The 15,922-nt window shown below is 39.8% G+C and overlaps 1 protein-coding gene across 1 annotated transcript in view; it reads right to left on the reverse strand.

The window, feature by feature from the left end:
• ldah (lipid droplet associated hydrolase) overlaps positions 1-15,922 on the reverse strand; it is a 63,036-nt gene that overhangs the window by 32,101 nt on the left and 15,013 nt on the right. The window contains exon 3 of the mRNA XM_036592906.1: positions 8,508-8,642. Within this exon, the coding sequence (XP_036448799.1) occupies positions 8,508-8,642 (135 nt within the window). The remainder of the gene's footprint in view (positions 1-8,507; positions 8,643-15,922) is intronic.

The raw sequence follows: 15,922 nt of genomic DNA on the forward strand, positions 1-15,922 counted from the left end.
GTTTGAAACACTGCTCCCTGCTTTCCTAACACTGTTACTTGGTAAACATTGGTGTAATGGAGGACACGCTGATTTCTTGAAATGCACAGGAACCATCTCTGTCAGAGATTGTCAAGTCCAATTCGCAAGTTATTAAAAAAAAAAGGAAGAAAAAACCCACAATGCAGTTGTAAACAGTGTGGTTAACCACAGGAAGAAATGACAGCAGACTGGTTTACATTGTTTCGAAAAAGTATTCAGCCCTAACTTTTTCCACATTTTTTGTTACAAATTCTGATTTTAAAGTAAGTTTACTGATCAATAAAGCTTTGAGCATCAGTTTATTACAAATTAAAGAATTTTAGAAAAGTGCACTTCAGCAATTCACTAAATGTTTATTTAAAAAACCCTAGAACTAGAACACTAGAAATGATCAGAAAAAAAGGATTCATACTGTGGTGTCAGCCACATGCTCCGAGTTTCAAGAAGGGGCTTTACTGGCATGGTATGCAAAGCTCCGCTGCATGACTCCACCTCTTCACTGAAAAGGACATTTGTGGCTGTTATTGTTACTATTGTTGTTTTTGTTTGTTGGTCTAGGATGTGTGCATGAGTTGTTTGTGTCATTTTAGGTTGGGCTGTGATAGTGGGGGTTTAAGTGCCTAAAACCAGGAGAAATTGTATGGGTAAAAAAGTGATCAGCCTGTTTTGCCTGGCCATTTGTGTGTGGCCGTTCTGCTTGTTTCAGTAAAACAGCACCTCTTGAGCAGAAATAATGTCCTCTCCTGATTCTCTTTCTATGCTGATGTCACAGTGGTGTCAGAAGTGGGATACCACCACCAAGTGCAAAAAGTGGAATGGCACTCCAACAAATGTACAGGTGGAAGGCAAATAAGAAGAGAAGATGGCAGAAGACATTGAAATTCAAGTCTGTGGAAGAGATGTTGTGGCTGCAGCAAAGAGGACAGTGGAAGAGATGGCGTGGCGATGGCCTAGTGGTGAAGCCCGGCAAAAGAGAGAGATGTCATACATCTGCCTACTATGTTACAATGGTGAAGGCGCTTGGAAGCCCTGCCTAGTGTGGAAGGAAAAGTGCTCCAGGTGCTCACAGACCTGCTAGTAGAGGAACACAATGACCTAGCATCAGTGACCACAGTGGTCCAGTGACGCTTCGGGCAGCAGCCAGCATTGGGGTCAGCCAGACGACTGCTGTGAACCTGAGCCAGCGGGGAGATGGAAGCCAGCCAGGAGGACTGATGGCTGCCACGGCCTTCGGGTCGAGTCCAGCATGAACAGTAAACTGTTCACCATGCTTATCGACATGGACTCGTCAATATCCTTGTGGCGACTAGGCATGTACCCACACACGGAGAGAGGCACATCAGTTGGCTGGGAGTGGAGCAACGTCCAGCTCAGGTCAGTCAAAAGCAGCTGGGTCCACCTGAATGGGTCCTGTGGGTCCCAATGGGGGGATTATAGTAAATAACCATAGATCATAAAAAAAATAATGTAATCTATGCAATTTAAACTATTTAATGTTGTCACTTAGATTCAGGGTCACAAAAAATCTGTATAACTATCAACCTAAATTGTCACCTTAGAGACATAATTGCATTTTTTATTGATTTATTTATTTTTACATGTCATATTATTCTACATGTCATGTTGTTTATTTTAGTGTCAGCTGATGAATAGACCAAAAGAAATGGTCCAAAATTACTTGGAATAAAATCTTTGTACATTAATAATTAACATTCATATTAAAGGAACAATTAACAGAAAAAAATATTTACACAATATTCCCAATAAGCAAAATGTAGTAAATCAGCCAAGACGTAAGGTGTTCAAAGTTTGCCTTTTTAGTTTTATACTGGAGCTACAAGGCAAATGTAGCTAAAACATTATTAAGGAGGAGACAGGACAGGCAAAGCTTGTAAGGATGAACGTAATGTCTGGTTGTGGAAAAAGTCCTGCCCTTCAACAAAAAGAGCCAATCAGCTTGCTGGTTTAGCTAGCAGGAAAAGCCCCTCCTCATTGTCGAGATCTCTGTGAGTGTAGTAGCCAAATCAACTACACAACATGTTTTTGTGCATTATTGAGCCAAACACTACAAACTATTTATTAAGGTTTTTGTCAGATTTTACCAGTGATTTCAAATATGTTTTTGAAACAGTAGTTTGGTCTTCAGTTTTAAGTTTTTTGGACTCAAAGAAATAGGAGCCTGGTCTTGTACAGCTGGAAATAAGCCATGGTGTCAACATGGCAGCTAAGAGGACAGACTTTCCTATAAGGGCTTTGATAGAAGTCTATGTCATTGGGAAAAAAAATTGGCTGACAGAGACTTATATTAGCTTCACAGCTTAAAAATAAAGATGCAAACTTTGAACACCCAGCATGTTTTGGCTGATTAACTTGAACCATATTTATGTATATTCCTGTAAAGTACAAGGTTTTGTTACAAAAGCGGTGATATATATTCAGGACTGCTAATCTGAACATCTAAATGTATTTATTTTTATTATCTTGATGAATGACACCAAGATCAACTGGTAGTGCTAAGGGGTCTTAGAGACCGCACGGCTACTGCATTTCAAAAATATTTACCAAAGTGCGCACAATGATTTATCTTCAACAGGGTAATCCAAGGACACCTGAAAATGAGCTTTCATGTAGATCTTTGTGATCATTTTATTCTTAGCTAGGATATTTTCACTATCTGCATAAAAATATCCAGTGAAAAATATTTGTTTTAAACCAAGATCTGCTGACAGGGGCTATTTTTCCTGCTGAATGTGTGCTAAAGATCAAACAGTGAGGTTTACAGGCAGTGACCTGTGCATGGCTGCACATTTAGCTCTCCCCAACCACTCTTTACCCCTCATTTCCGACTTTCCAAATCAGATTTCGATTTTTTTCCAGAGGTTCCTAGCCCAGGCTTGTCCACGCAGGGGCTGTACGTGTTTATCTAACAGCACAGAGAGGGCAGTGTGAGCACAGACACCAAACACCATCAACTTCACGCACTAAGTAGTCTCTCCTTGGACTTCCCTATAAAACCTCAGGAGGTCTAACAAATTGCCTGAATTTCATTTCTTGGTTATGGTATCACACTGAAGAGCAGTTGGGCAGCTGCCCTAGGGGCTGATGTTGCGCTTTGCTGATAGGCATGTAATCTTGAGTTTGCATGCCAAGTCACACTCTGTTACAGTATCAAATCTTATCAGTTATCACTGAATACTGTGGTGAAATGGTAAATACTGACAAATCCTATAGTAACATTATGAAGGTTATGTTCTGTGACATTTAAAGAAATATTATAACTGACTGAATAGCCTTTAAATATCAACAGAAATGAAGAAGATGACGAAAAAAATGAACAGAAAATCAAAAACAGTTAATTATTATGTTAAGAGTACCTTCTTATGATTGACAGAATTGAGATACTGATGGCTCCCATAACTTGAATCTTTTGTGAATTAAAACAAATGTGTGTTACTAGCTCAGTTCTCCTACAGCTATGCTAGATTAGCCTTGCATTGGTCTTTATTACACTGTCCATCAAGGATTCATCCAGAACAGTCTGTGACTTGATTTATGTGGCTTTTTGTGCATGTATATACACTGATTGGCCACTTCATTAAAACCACCTAATTTTTTCTAGGATCACTGTCCATTTTATTCACTCCACTCACCATATAGGTGACTTTGTAGTTCGTTTAGGGAAATGTTATGAGATGCCCTAAGCATCTTTTAGACTTTGAACACAATATCGGCAATAATGCTCCCTGTTAGTTTACTGGTAGGACAGGGTGGCAACCACTGAGCAACATTCAGTCAATTCATGATTCAGGCATTACCCTTAACCTAAAGCACTGGACAATCTTAGGGTAGTTAAAGTCATTACATAGACTCACTCACTCACTCATCATCTAAGCCGCTTATTCTCCTGGGTTGCAGGGTGTGCTGGAGCCTATCCCAGCACTCACTGGGCAGAAGGCAGGAAACACCCTGGACAGGTCATTACATAGTCTGATTGTGACAAAGCAATTTTTTATGATATTCAGTCAAATTTCTACCAACATGCAAGTCTCCAATAAGCTAGAGGGCTCTAAAAATCTGATCTGTTTTTACATTTCATGCAAACCACTCGGTACCATTCACTTTCCTGGCATCAAACCTGCAACAGTGTTACAAGAATGAAGGAAATTCCATTTTTTTGCCCACATGCTTTAGCAGTCTGGACACTAATAGTGGGCAATTTAGTCATATCAAAGCAGGGAAAGTGGATTTTGAGCAGCAGCCTTCTAGACTCATTCTTACAAAATGAAAGAGGACTCTAGGTCTGGGCGGTAAGGCTTGACCCAGGGCAAGGTTATTGACATTGGCAAGAACCAAAATTTTCCTTGTGTTTGTATTAACAGTTATTTTTACTATAATCAAAAGCATCAATCACAAATTGCCAACCACAGGAACAGTTTTCTCCGCAGAGACATTTGGCATGTTTACCCCACTACCTTTTCCCTCTGCTTTCGTTTATGTTTCCAAAACAGAAGGATGTGATATCGCTTAATATTTGCTGTTAAATACAACCAGTCCTATAATGCCGGAATGAGTGAAGTGGTTAGAAGGTTGAAGATCTTATCAATGCACTCTAAGTCTCTCCGTGTCTGTGCAGGGTTGGCCATTTCCCCAGACGAAGCAGAGGTTTCTGAGGGTTCCGAGTAGCCCTGCCAGCTGCTGACCCCTGGCTGACTAAGTGTTGTTTGAACAGTAGTAAATCAATGGGCCGCATTCAGAGTCAATTCCTGAGCTATCCTTTCACATAGCACATCCATTGCAGCTAGTTAAAACAATGAACCCTAACGACTAGGGTTTTATAAACTATTCAATGCATCAATTAGACTAAAATGTTATTATTTTGCTGCATTTCAGGAATTTATTTTTTTTTTTTTACTTATTTAAAATTGTGCTGGACACACAACTGTGACTGGAAACGCTACTGACATTTAAGCGAAACAGACAAAAAGTGGTGCAACTGTCTAAGCATTGGTGCTATCATCAGGAGATCACCAGTTCGATCCCCAGTGCTTCGGCCATCCGTGGCCTGAAGTCCAAGAGAGCACAATTGGAGTCGCTCTCTCTGGGATGGCCCTCCCTCTCCCCCCATCACCCAGCACAATGCTAGCCAGTGCAGGTGTCTGTTAGCTGAAGTAACACAACTGGCAGTTAGTGTTCTCCTCCAAGCATCTTCAGCTATTCTATGAGGTTGTGTTAGCAGCAGTTCAAAAAAATTCAGTGGCTGGCTTCACATGACTTGGAGGAAGCTTGCGTTTGCCTTCGCCATCCTAGCACTGGTGGTATCGTGTGACTGGGGGAGTCCTAACTAGGGTGGAACTGAATATGACTAAATGGGGGAGAAAACTAGAAAAATCCTTTAACTAATGTACATATATTCCATTATCCCTCATTAAATCCACATGTGTAATGATAAAATAAGCCCACAATTTTATATGATTGATAATACTGAATTCACTATTTGATATTTCCACTATGTTCTGAGCAACATCTGAACAAAGAAAAATGATGATAACTCATTTCCACTCTTCACAAATGAGATTAAAGCCAAATGTTGACATTAACACGTATGACTTGACTTGAGTTGCTGACTGGTGCTGGTTGCCTGCAAAATTTGCTGTTCAAACAATCAATTTGGATTAGATGGCATAATTAATAGAATGCTCATTCTCCCCAATGCATTGTCACATCATTAGGCATGTGCACAGGTACTTAACTGTTCAAGGTGTCAGTATTTGAATACTGTCACTACTTGGTCCTTCATTACATTCTATCACAAAGACAGCGAAAACATACCAATAGTTGAACTAATACTTCAGTCAAACGACAATTGCATGTTTGTAGAGTACAGCAAATTGTGGTGTTTGCTCATATTCATGAGTATATTACACTTCGCTGCTATGAACCATGAGTCTCTTAATATGAGCTTTGTCAAAGATGCACATTATTAAGTGACTGTAAAGGCAGAGACAACACGGCTTTAACACTAACGAAGCTAACGTCGCTAGCTGAAGGTCCAGAAACTGAAAACATACGGCTCCTTTAAACGAACATACTGGCACACCGTTCATCTGTAACAGGACAACGAGACATCATCAGTATTCTGGGTTGTGCCAATTAGCTGAAGTTTAAGCTCCTTAGCTCATCTGAACAGAAAGCCTCTGTTACTCATCCAACACGAACCCTATTTCGCAGGTATTAATTTTTGCACAGCACCAGCGTTTTCAAACTGATTATTCTTTCATTAAGCCTTACGGACACTTGAATGCCAAACTCAGTTGGAAAGTACACCCCTAATCTAAACGACGCACACTGTCACAGTTTCGCATCATGTTATCACAATGTCACAATGTTGTTACACCACTAATTACAACCAGCCCTGACATTCCAAATTGATGCAGTTAAAAAGCCGCCTTCAGCTTGATACAGACTGATCATGCATTATTGCATTTTTACACCCCTTTTTATTACCGAACTTTGGTAACTGATTTGTCATGTTTTCTAATCTTTGACTAAATACAAAGTCCCCTAATACCAGACACCTTTCAAATTGGCTGATGTGATGCTAATATTACTGATCACTATCTTTGAAACTGCATGTGATTAAAGCTTTCACAAACCTGGCAGTTATGGGGTCATTGATTTTGTGAGCATTGCACCTCCCTTCGGTACAACCATGATTTCATCATGTGTCACTATATGGATAGAGAAAAAAGTATGACTGGGCCAAAATAACTTGGAAATGATTGTTTAATATAATCAGTTAAAACTGACAAACTGACAAGACAGCTTTTTAATTTTTTTTTAAAATCCTTTAATAACCAAGCAAGTCCCTGTGATATATAAAAGGTCCATAAGATCTTTTAGCTGGTTTCAGTCTGATACTCTATAAATTCTGCAGTGGGTTGTAACGTAAGCAACTACTTCCCTGGACATGGGCATCTGTGAACCAAATGGCAGAGCATGATGAGGGATGGATCATTGAGAAGAACAAGACAATGGGCCAAAAGAAAAAAGCACCCTGTATACTTGATACCGCCCTGCTTAAGTTTACCATTGATGATAATCAGGAATGTCACTCAAACAGAGAGCTTTGGAAGAAGAAATATAACTTTTAATTATATCCTCTCTTTTATCTATGCTGCTTTGGCAAAAGCCTGCCGCTTGTTGTCATCTCTTGGCACGTTTGATTTCATCGGCAAGTTCTGACTTTTAATCATCTCGCTAGTGATGGGACAACATGATACGAACAGCAACGGATGTCATCGTCTGCTGTTTGACCATCACCAGATATTGCCTATGTGTCCATGAATAAATTACAGCCTCAGTTCTGTGGGCGTTCGCCATGTGTTCATGATAAAAAGAGGAACTGTTCATTGCTTCAATTTGTCGAAATGCTTATGTCGTCCACTTAGTACAAGGAACTGTTCAAGGAACAGTAGAGGTAATATATCATGTCACCTTGAAAGCACTGAGCACATGAGCAACTTAATATCTGTCAACCTGTAGTTTCTGTTTACTCACCATTTTCAAGATATTAAAGAAACACTGTATTAACATTACTGTCTTTGGTGATCAACTGTATAGTACAGATGCAGCTCTTTTTTTTTAACAGCAAACAAATCTAATTTCATGACATAACCACATTGGTAATTACATGACTGATAGAATTATCCAAGATCAGGTGTCATAAATATGTGAAAAATATGTTAATAAGTCTAAATAGAATCTAATGAGAAGTGAATGGCCTACACAGTTTTTCGTCCTGTCTGTGGACCTGATATGGCCAGCTTCCACCTTCGCTGTCCAATCCATCAAGCTAGCCAGTGGAAGTGCTGTTTTCAGAGATCCTAGCCATCTGTATGTGGTTTGGCTTATTACAGGTGGGCTTGGCTAATGTCTTTCCCACGTAGCGAGCTCAATAAAAACGTCCACACTGCTTTATGGATGAACATACTGCACTTTCATATACTGGCACAGGGAAGAATAGAAAGAGGCTGCCTGGCTTGGTTGGCCAACACTGTCCACATTCCACATTCCACCTTACTGTGGGGTAGACCTGACAGAGGAGCGTCTTACTTCGCTTAAGGTTTGCCTGATAACTCCACACAATGCAAATAAAAACACCTAAAGCTCAGCAAGCTGTGAAAAATTGGAAATGCTTATATAAAGAGTAAACCCAAAATAAAAAAAGAATTGAATATAGAAAACACTGACCTAAATACAGGCTACAGTAAACATAAAAATGGGCCATTTTGGCATTTTCTTTTAGGTTAGTGGGTTCTAACTTACTGCTTGATGTGCCACATATTTCCCTGGACAACTGCAGTCTCATTACCACTTTAATTGTCTGCTGCCACCTACTGACTTTATAGCAACAGTGATCTTGTCATCATACTTAAATATGGATAAGATCAAATATTATAAAAAATGGAAAACTCGTAATGACCTACCTTCGACCATGTCCATTGAGTCTGGAGGTGCACAATGTCCAGCATGACCGACGCTCCATACTGGGTATTGTCGATTAAATGCCTGATACAGCGTCCACATAAAAGTTTTATAAAATCCGACTACTCCTGGGTTGCCTGTAGAGAGGACAGAATAAACACCTTAAACACTGTGCTCAGTGCCCTTGAGGAAAACAAGAAAGGTTGACATGAGGGAGAGCAAGAGTTCTTAACTCCATGCCCTCTAGGAATTAACCACACATTGCAAGCTTTGTTAACATGGCAGGTTTTCATTTACTTCCACCCACCTGCTGGTTTCCATTGACATATCGGGGAGAAAGGTTCTAGGTACGAACTATACAGGTTAAGACATATGGCAAAAATTGAAGGTGTGAACATGTCATGCTACTTTAATGTCCCCAAGCATAAGCTCTTGTGTGTTAAATTGCTGACTGTAGAAGAGAAGTGTCCTGGTGAGCCCAGACGCGCTGTTAACGTTAAAGGTGTGATATTAAAAGACCCAGCAGGCCATGACGAAGCAAAGTATGGCATGTAAAAACAGCAGAACATTTAAATAGAAAAGAAAGAGGCTGTGGCAGATTTATTAAAATTATTTTTGTAAAAAATGGATAAAAGTATGGACAAAATACAGGTTCCTAGAAGGCCAATACTAATACTTACACCAACGCAACACATTCCTGTCCATTTTTCATAGATAGCAGCAGGTCAAGCAATGTCAGAAACCACGTAAGCAAGCCTATTTGAGTATACCTAACATTTTATTACAGTTTGAGGCAAGTGTGTAATGATTTAGGCATGCAGTTTGTCCAATGGCATGTAGGCCTTCCATTATTTTAGCTTAATTAGCCTCGTAGCGACAGTTCAAAACTAAAGCAGTGGATTTTAGACATCAAATACTTCTTGGCAAATTGACCACATTTTGGATAAGCAAAATTTAGTACATTTTTAATTTTTCATTACCATAATGTTCTTTTAAAGAGAAAATCAAGAGGTTTTAATACTTTTGACATATTTTTTGTGATTTTAAATGCTATTTCTGTTAACATGCAAGAAAAGACAAGCTGCTCCTGGTGTTCCAAGTCAGGTGCTGAGGGCTTTAACTGCCCAATGACACCAGAGACTAAACCACACTCTATAACAAAGGGGGAGTCCTGTTCCAGGTCTGATGATGTAGTGCTGCGGCTTTAACAGATGAGGCTTAAGTGTGAGTGAGAGCAGATAGGAAGACAGAATCACTGACAGCCAGCTGCCCCTTCTGCTGAACAATGGGCATACTGTCAGTGTGGTCAAAACCAACTCGTGCTGGCACTCTGAGTGTATCAACAGGGCACAGCCTCAAAATGAAGTAAGTCATGTGTGTGTGTTTGTGTGAATGACTAAGTGCATGTATGAGTCCATGTATGCCAGCATCACAGCAAAAAGAATCTAACAAACTCATTGACGTTTTGCGCATAAATAATGAGAAAAATATCACCAATTAGAGGAAAACTTCACATAGAAAATAGCATCACCCAGCAGCTAAGCCATTTTAGAGCTGTGGTATGCTGGAGGTACTGACTAACATCCGTCTCTTGTGTCCCTTAAGGCCTTCGTAATTCTCAGCACAGTGAGTCAGTAGGCCAGCTAAGAATACAGGCAGACAACATGAGCAAAACAATCCCAGGTGCAAACTCTCCAACACAGAAGGCTAAATATTAAGTCGACGACATGGGAAAAATAACACCACACTTGCAGGCATGTTCACGATAAACAATACACATCATGATCTTCTTTTTTCTGAGGTTTGTAGAAGTTGAAATGGGCAAAATGCAAAAGCAACAAAGTAGTGCCACATTTTAAAAGACCATGGAAACACTAAAAGACCACTAAACACTAAAAGACCATGGAATTGCAAAAATGGGGTAAATAAACACAATAGAAGAAAGATCAGGAGAGAAAAAATAAACAACTGGCAAAAGTAAACTAATAATATAAGATAATGGCATAACGGGATGACCCAATCAATTATAATACACTGGTTGTTGGCTCTCTCTTTTTCTTTTTCAACATGCAGTTGTTCGGTGTTCTAAAAACACTGATGAAACCCCTGATATTGATATCCTCAAAAAAAAGTGTTGTGATGTAATTTATCATGATAACAATTTACCTTTATATTGTCAAACCGTGGTGTGTGTGTGTGTGTGTGTGTGTGTGTGTGTGTGTGTGTGTGTATGTGTATATATATATATATATATATATATATATATATATATATATATCTATCAAAATGGTGGTGGAGCGCTTGTATGCGCTGCGCTGGTACGAGAGGATCAGACATAGCAGTGCTGGAGATTTTAAACACTGGGTCCACTTTATTGGACACTCCTACCTTGTTGATCCAACTTGTAGATGTAAAGTCAGAGACGGTAGCTGCACAGTTTTGTTCTAGTCTAGTCATCTTCTAGGTGCTTCATCAGTGGTCACAGGGCGCTGCCCACAGGACGCTGTTGGCTAGATATTTTTGGTTGGTGGGCTATACTCAGCCCAGCAGTGACATTAAGGTGTTTACATTAAGGTGTTTTAAAACTGTTGTGTCTGATCCACTCGTACCAGTGCAACACACACTAACACACCCCCACCACCACATCAGTGTTACTGCAGTGCTGAGAATGATCCACCACCCAAATAATACCCGCTCTGAGGGGGGGGTCCTGATCATTGAAGAACAGGATAAAAGGGGGGTGACGAAGTATGCAGAGAAACAGATGGACTACAGTCTGTAATTTCAGAACTGCAAAGTGCATCTATATAGTAAGTGATGATGATAAAATGGACAACGACTACAGATAAAAGGTGGTTTTAATGAAGTGCCAGGTTGGTGTATATACACACATATAAAGGGGCACATAAATCAAGTCAAAGATTGTTGTTCTGGAAGAATCCTCAATGGACAGTGTAATAAAGGCCAACACAAGACTTAGGTTAATCTAGCATAGCTGTAGGAGAACTGGGCTAGTAATACACATTTGTTTTAATTCGCAACAGATTCATGTTATGGGAGCCATCAGTGTCGGCTGATGGCTGTTACAGACAGTCAACACGAAATTCTTTTCCTTTGAAGTAACACTCCGAAGCTGCATGTTATGCAGTGGGAACGTGTTCTCCAGCTGGTTTTGGTGCTTGAGAACGCCTTAAAGCAAACAGACTCACTTTACAAGCAGCTTAATGACATCAATGACAACAATACAAAACCTCTAAACAAGAGGCTGTGTGGGCAGGAGGAAACACAAAGTCTTCAAGAAAACAGCCGTGACATGCAAGCAGTAGTCTTCGTTTGAACCCCAAACCATTGTGAGCTTGATATTTGTGGCTTTGAGACTTGCAACAGTTTCTTGTCTTGTTTTGATATTTTCATTCAAATATCCTGAGTCATTAATCAGAAAACGGAGCGCAGCTGCTTAAAGCACATTGCACAATGCCTTTATGTGCAGGCCTGCAAGGATGTTTGTGTTAGTGAGAAAGTCTCTTAATCTACATCATATTAGAGACATTCTGTAGAGAAAAAAAGAAGTTGCTGAACTTTTTCATTAATAGCCTATACCGAATCAATCAATCAATCATCAATCAAGAATGTAAATCGTTCACCACCTCCTTGTTTTGTTTACATTCCCTGAAGAATTTTGCCTGTCTCTTTCATTTGTAAACACATTAGCATCACTGTTGACATGCTTGACAGAATATGACTTTTCACTGACTTCAGAGCCAGCAGTAGTCAGACTGTAGCGTGGAAGACACACATGGCCGTTTGAAAGTGAAATATGTCACTCCAGACATTCCACATATGAACTGCTGATGACATTAACAAAAGAGTTGCATAACTTGCTGACAGTGTCAGTGATGAAACAAAAAATCCAGCATTAGACAGGCTGTAAAATCAAGTTAAAAGGACAGTACGAGTCAGGAGGTATATATTCCTTACCATAAAACAACGTAAGGCCCCATAGAAGACCCAATACAGAAGCCAAGAAGAGAAAGAACACAGCACATATACAGTATTATTAATTAAGTTTACATGCACACAATAGCCTGCCTTGACATGTTGAAGAAATGGGATTAAACCAAAACCTGTAAAAAAATTCATCTGCTTATTGCACAACAGCATTGTTTTGGGAACACTCAAGCACTCTGCCACTTTCCCTCGATGTCCATGATGCTGTTGTGAAAATGATTTTTTATTCTATTTTATTATATAATGACATAGTAGCATCTACCAAGTTTCAGTCACTAATATCTATCACAAGGGCACAGACTGTTCCAAATGGTCCTGGCACACATAAAGCACAGCTCATTATATATCACCATTAGTCTTTGACAAATATGACAAAAAAACAGTAATTTGCACAGGAATTACACTTCAGTGATACCTGTAAAAAGTACAGAAATCCATCATTAATGACTCAACTCTGAGGGCATCATTTTGTAGTCAGTGACAAGTCCAAACATGGAACTCTGGGTCTAAGCCAGCTTTCAGTCCAAACCACAAAAGCTATGAGTTTCTACTTGAAACCTTTCCTGATCCCCAAAACTGTTCTGTTTTGTCTTGTGGAATTAACTAAATTAACCATTTTGTGTCATTATGTTGTTTAGTCACACTTTAGTGGGTACCAGCTGCTACAGTGATGTTTGATGGGGTTTAGATTCAGGGACCGTGCAGACCACTGAAGCAAAGAAAACTCGCTATAGGAACCATCATGCTGGAGGCCTCCATCTAAATGTGGATAAACTCACCAATGTTCAGCTACACCTACAAAACAATCTACATCAAACTTTTAAATTCTGGTGCAATTTTTCAGCACGATATCTTTGCACACTCTAAAGACACTGGCAGGGGTTCATGAGCTAGACCTCCATTAATGAAGCACATCCTCTCCTCAGTCCCTTTAGTACTCCTCCTGTCCTCTTCCAGTCCCCAAAGCTGAGGCTGACCAAGTTTAGATCGTGTATACTGATAGGGCTGTGGGGAGCAGGCAGGCAGCAAGGGCCAGCAGCAGCCCTCCTGAACCCTCTCCAACCTGATTAAATCCATTTGTATGTTTTCATTCATGCTGAGGGACTTCCAAATCTTTCCCAGATGAGCCCCCACATGCTCAAAGCTGGTGCTGCTCCAGGCCCATGCTATTGGAAATGACAAGCCACCACAATAAAGTCCACTGGCTCTCTCCTTCTCAAGGCCCAGACGGAATCAAAGGACTTCCTCAAACAGTGTACTGTCACACGCGCACCCACGTGTATCTTCTGTATCTGTCTTCCGAGTGGTGGGGGTGGGTGGGGATGATGAGGAATAGAGGCAAGCACTTAAGAGTTAATATAAGCTGCAACTAACCACTGTTTCTGTAACTGATTCATCTAATTATTTGATGTTTTTTGACCAGTAATACCTTCAAGTTCTCTATGGTTTTCTCTCCTTTTGCCCATGTCATAGCACCACCAGCTGGGCAACAACTGATTTTTTCTTTTACAGTCTGACGAAAACATAAGAAGCCTTATTGTTTGCAACATTTCTTGTAGTATACTGCAATCCGTCAAAATAACCAAATGTATCTAGTATTAAATTGCTTTTACTCAGCTACATGAACCCATGGAAATATTGTGATGGATTTGTATTTCTGTAAGTATTTTCAGATGACAATAACTTTAACTATACTCAATTACATTTGGGAGTAAAGGAATTCATTCTCATTTTAAATGTTATCATTTTATTTTAGATAAAAAATCCCAATAGAGAAGAATAATAGCCAGGAAACCTATACTGACAGATGCTAGATATAATATGAAGTTTAACTGGAGTTCTACAGGCACTCAGTATTTGAGTTTTTTGGACCTGATACTTTTGTTGCTGGGTTATTTTTACCAGACATAGTAATGGTGACAAGTTTAAAAAACCAGTCCCCTGCACTTGGGGCTGGTGGTATCGTTCCTTGGAGATCGTAGCGATTTTTTTCATGAAAATTTTTGTGCATTTCGATGCACTTTGAGACTAAAACACATGGGTAATTGCTATGGAATTATTTCTTTTGCTGAGTTCAACACATATGCAAACATAAGTCATGTCCAAAATTGAATTGTTCTCTAGACATTTTGAAAATCTGTTGCTTACTGTACCAAGGTCAAAAAGTCAACATGTGCAAAATTTGGCACAAATCTTCTTTTGTGACCCAACATCTATTATAAATAGAGGTCATTTTTAAACCTTTGCCTGTTATGCCCTTTGCCTGGTACTGGCTCCTTAATAATGTGTCATGCTTGGACCCCAGTGATCACCATTAGCAATATTATTTATTAACAGTTGCCTAGATCTCGTAGTGGTGACACAACAAGTGTGTTCATTAATTTCAAACAAAGACTAAGCGTAAACTAACTGCCTTCATTGCTAACAATGATAATTTACACATATTAGTCTTCACCCACCTTTTGAAACTTTTTGAAAATGCAAAAATGAAACTTACTTCACCACTCACAAAACTTCAACCTTAGTCTTAAAGTAACAATACTTGTACTCGAGTGTGGGTTTAGGCCACCCATTTTTGCATGTATCATCTGAATTTGATAGGGTATTACAGAGCTCTTTTGTTTCAGAATAACAAACTGAATTTTTACCATTAATTAACATTAATGTCTACTGGACTTTGCCAGCTAATTAGTGCAGCTTGCTTGCGCAGTAACAGCTGCTCCACCCTGGATAACACTGTGCAAGCAGGTGAAGTCATGCAACCAAGACACTCAGGACTATATGACTGAACAATGCAGTGCTCATTTGTGTGTTCATAGGAGCAGTGTACTCAGGAACTGTCCTCAGCCTGAATGTCTCTTTTCTTTACATCTGAGTGAATATTTCCCAACAAAATGAAAACAAGAATCTTGCCCGTTTCTGTGCAGGGAGAAAGAATGTAAAGGAGGCATTCTTGCTATATTCTTGAAAAAAGAAGACAGAAGCATGAGCTATCTTCTCTTCTCCCCCACAATATCATTTCCCTCTTTCTTGTGGGTTCATAAATTCAGAGCTGTTTTGCTAGAACATTAAACAGATACCCCTGCCTGCCGTCTCTGACCCCAAGGCTGCCTGGACTACCACGCCACTGACGTAGCCCTGCAGGTGCATAGCCCGCTCTCTGTCACACTTTCTTTCCAATGTGTGCACACGCACACAAAGTGAGCACTAAATCAACTGATATAGGTTAACTGAGCGGTGATGTGCGACCCATGAGGTATTTACAGGATGAAATTCATCGCCAAATTTGCCGTAAGTGTAAAGAGTCTTTTGCATTGCATACTGTGGATAACAGTCACTTGGGAAATAATCCTAAAATAACCAGTTGAACATAAACCATTCTTCTTTGACCAATACCAACAGCCACTGA

This window comes from Colossoma macropomum, unplaced genomic scaffold (assembly GCF_904425465.1).
Source record: "Colossoma macropomum unplaced genomic scaffold, Colossoma_macropomum, whole genome shotgun sequence".
Lineage (NCBI taxonomy): Eukaryota > Metazoa > Chordata > Actinopteri > Characiformes > Serrasalmidae > Colossoma > Colossoma macropomum.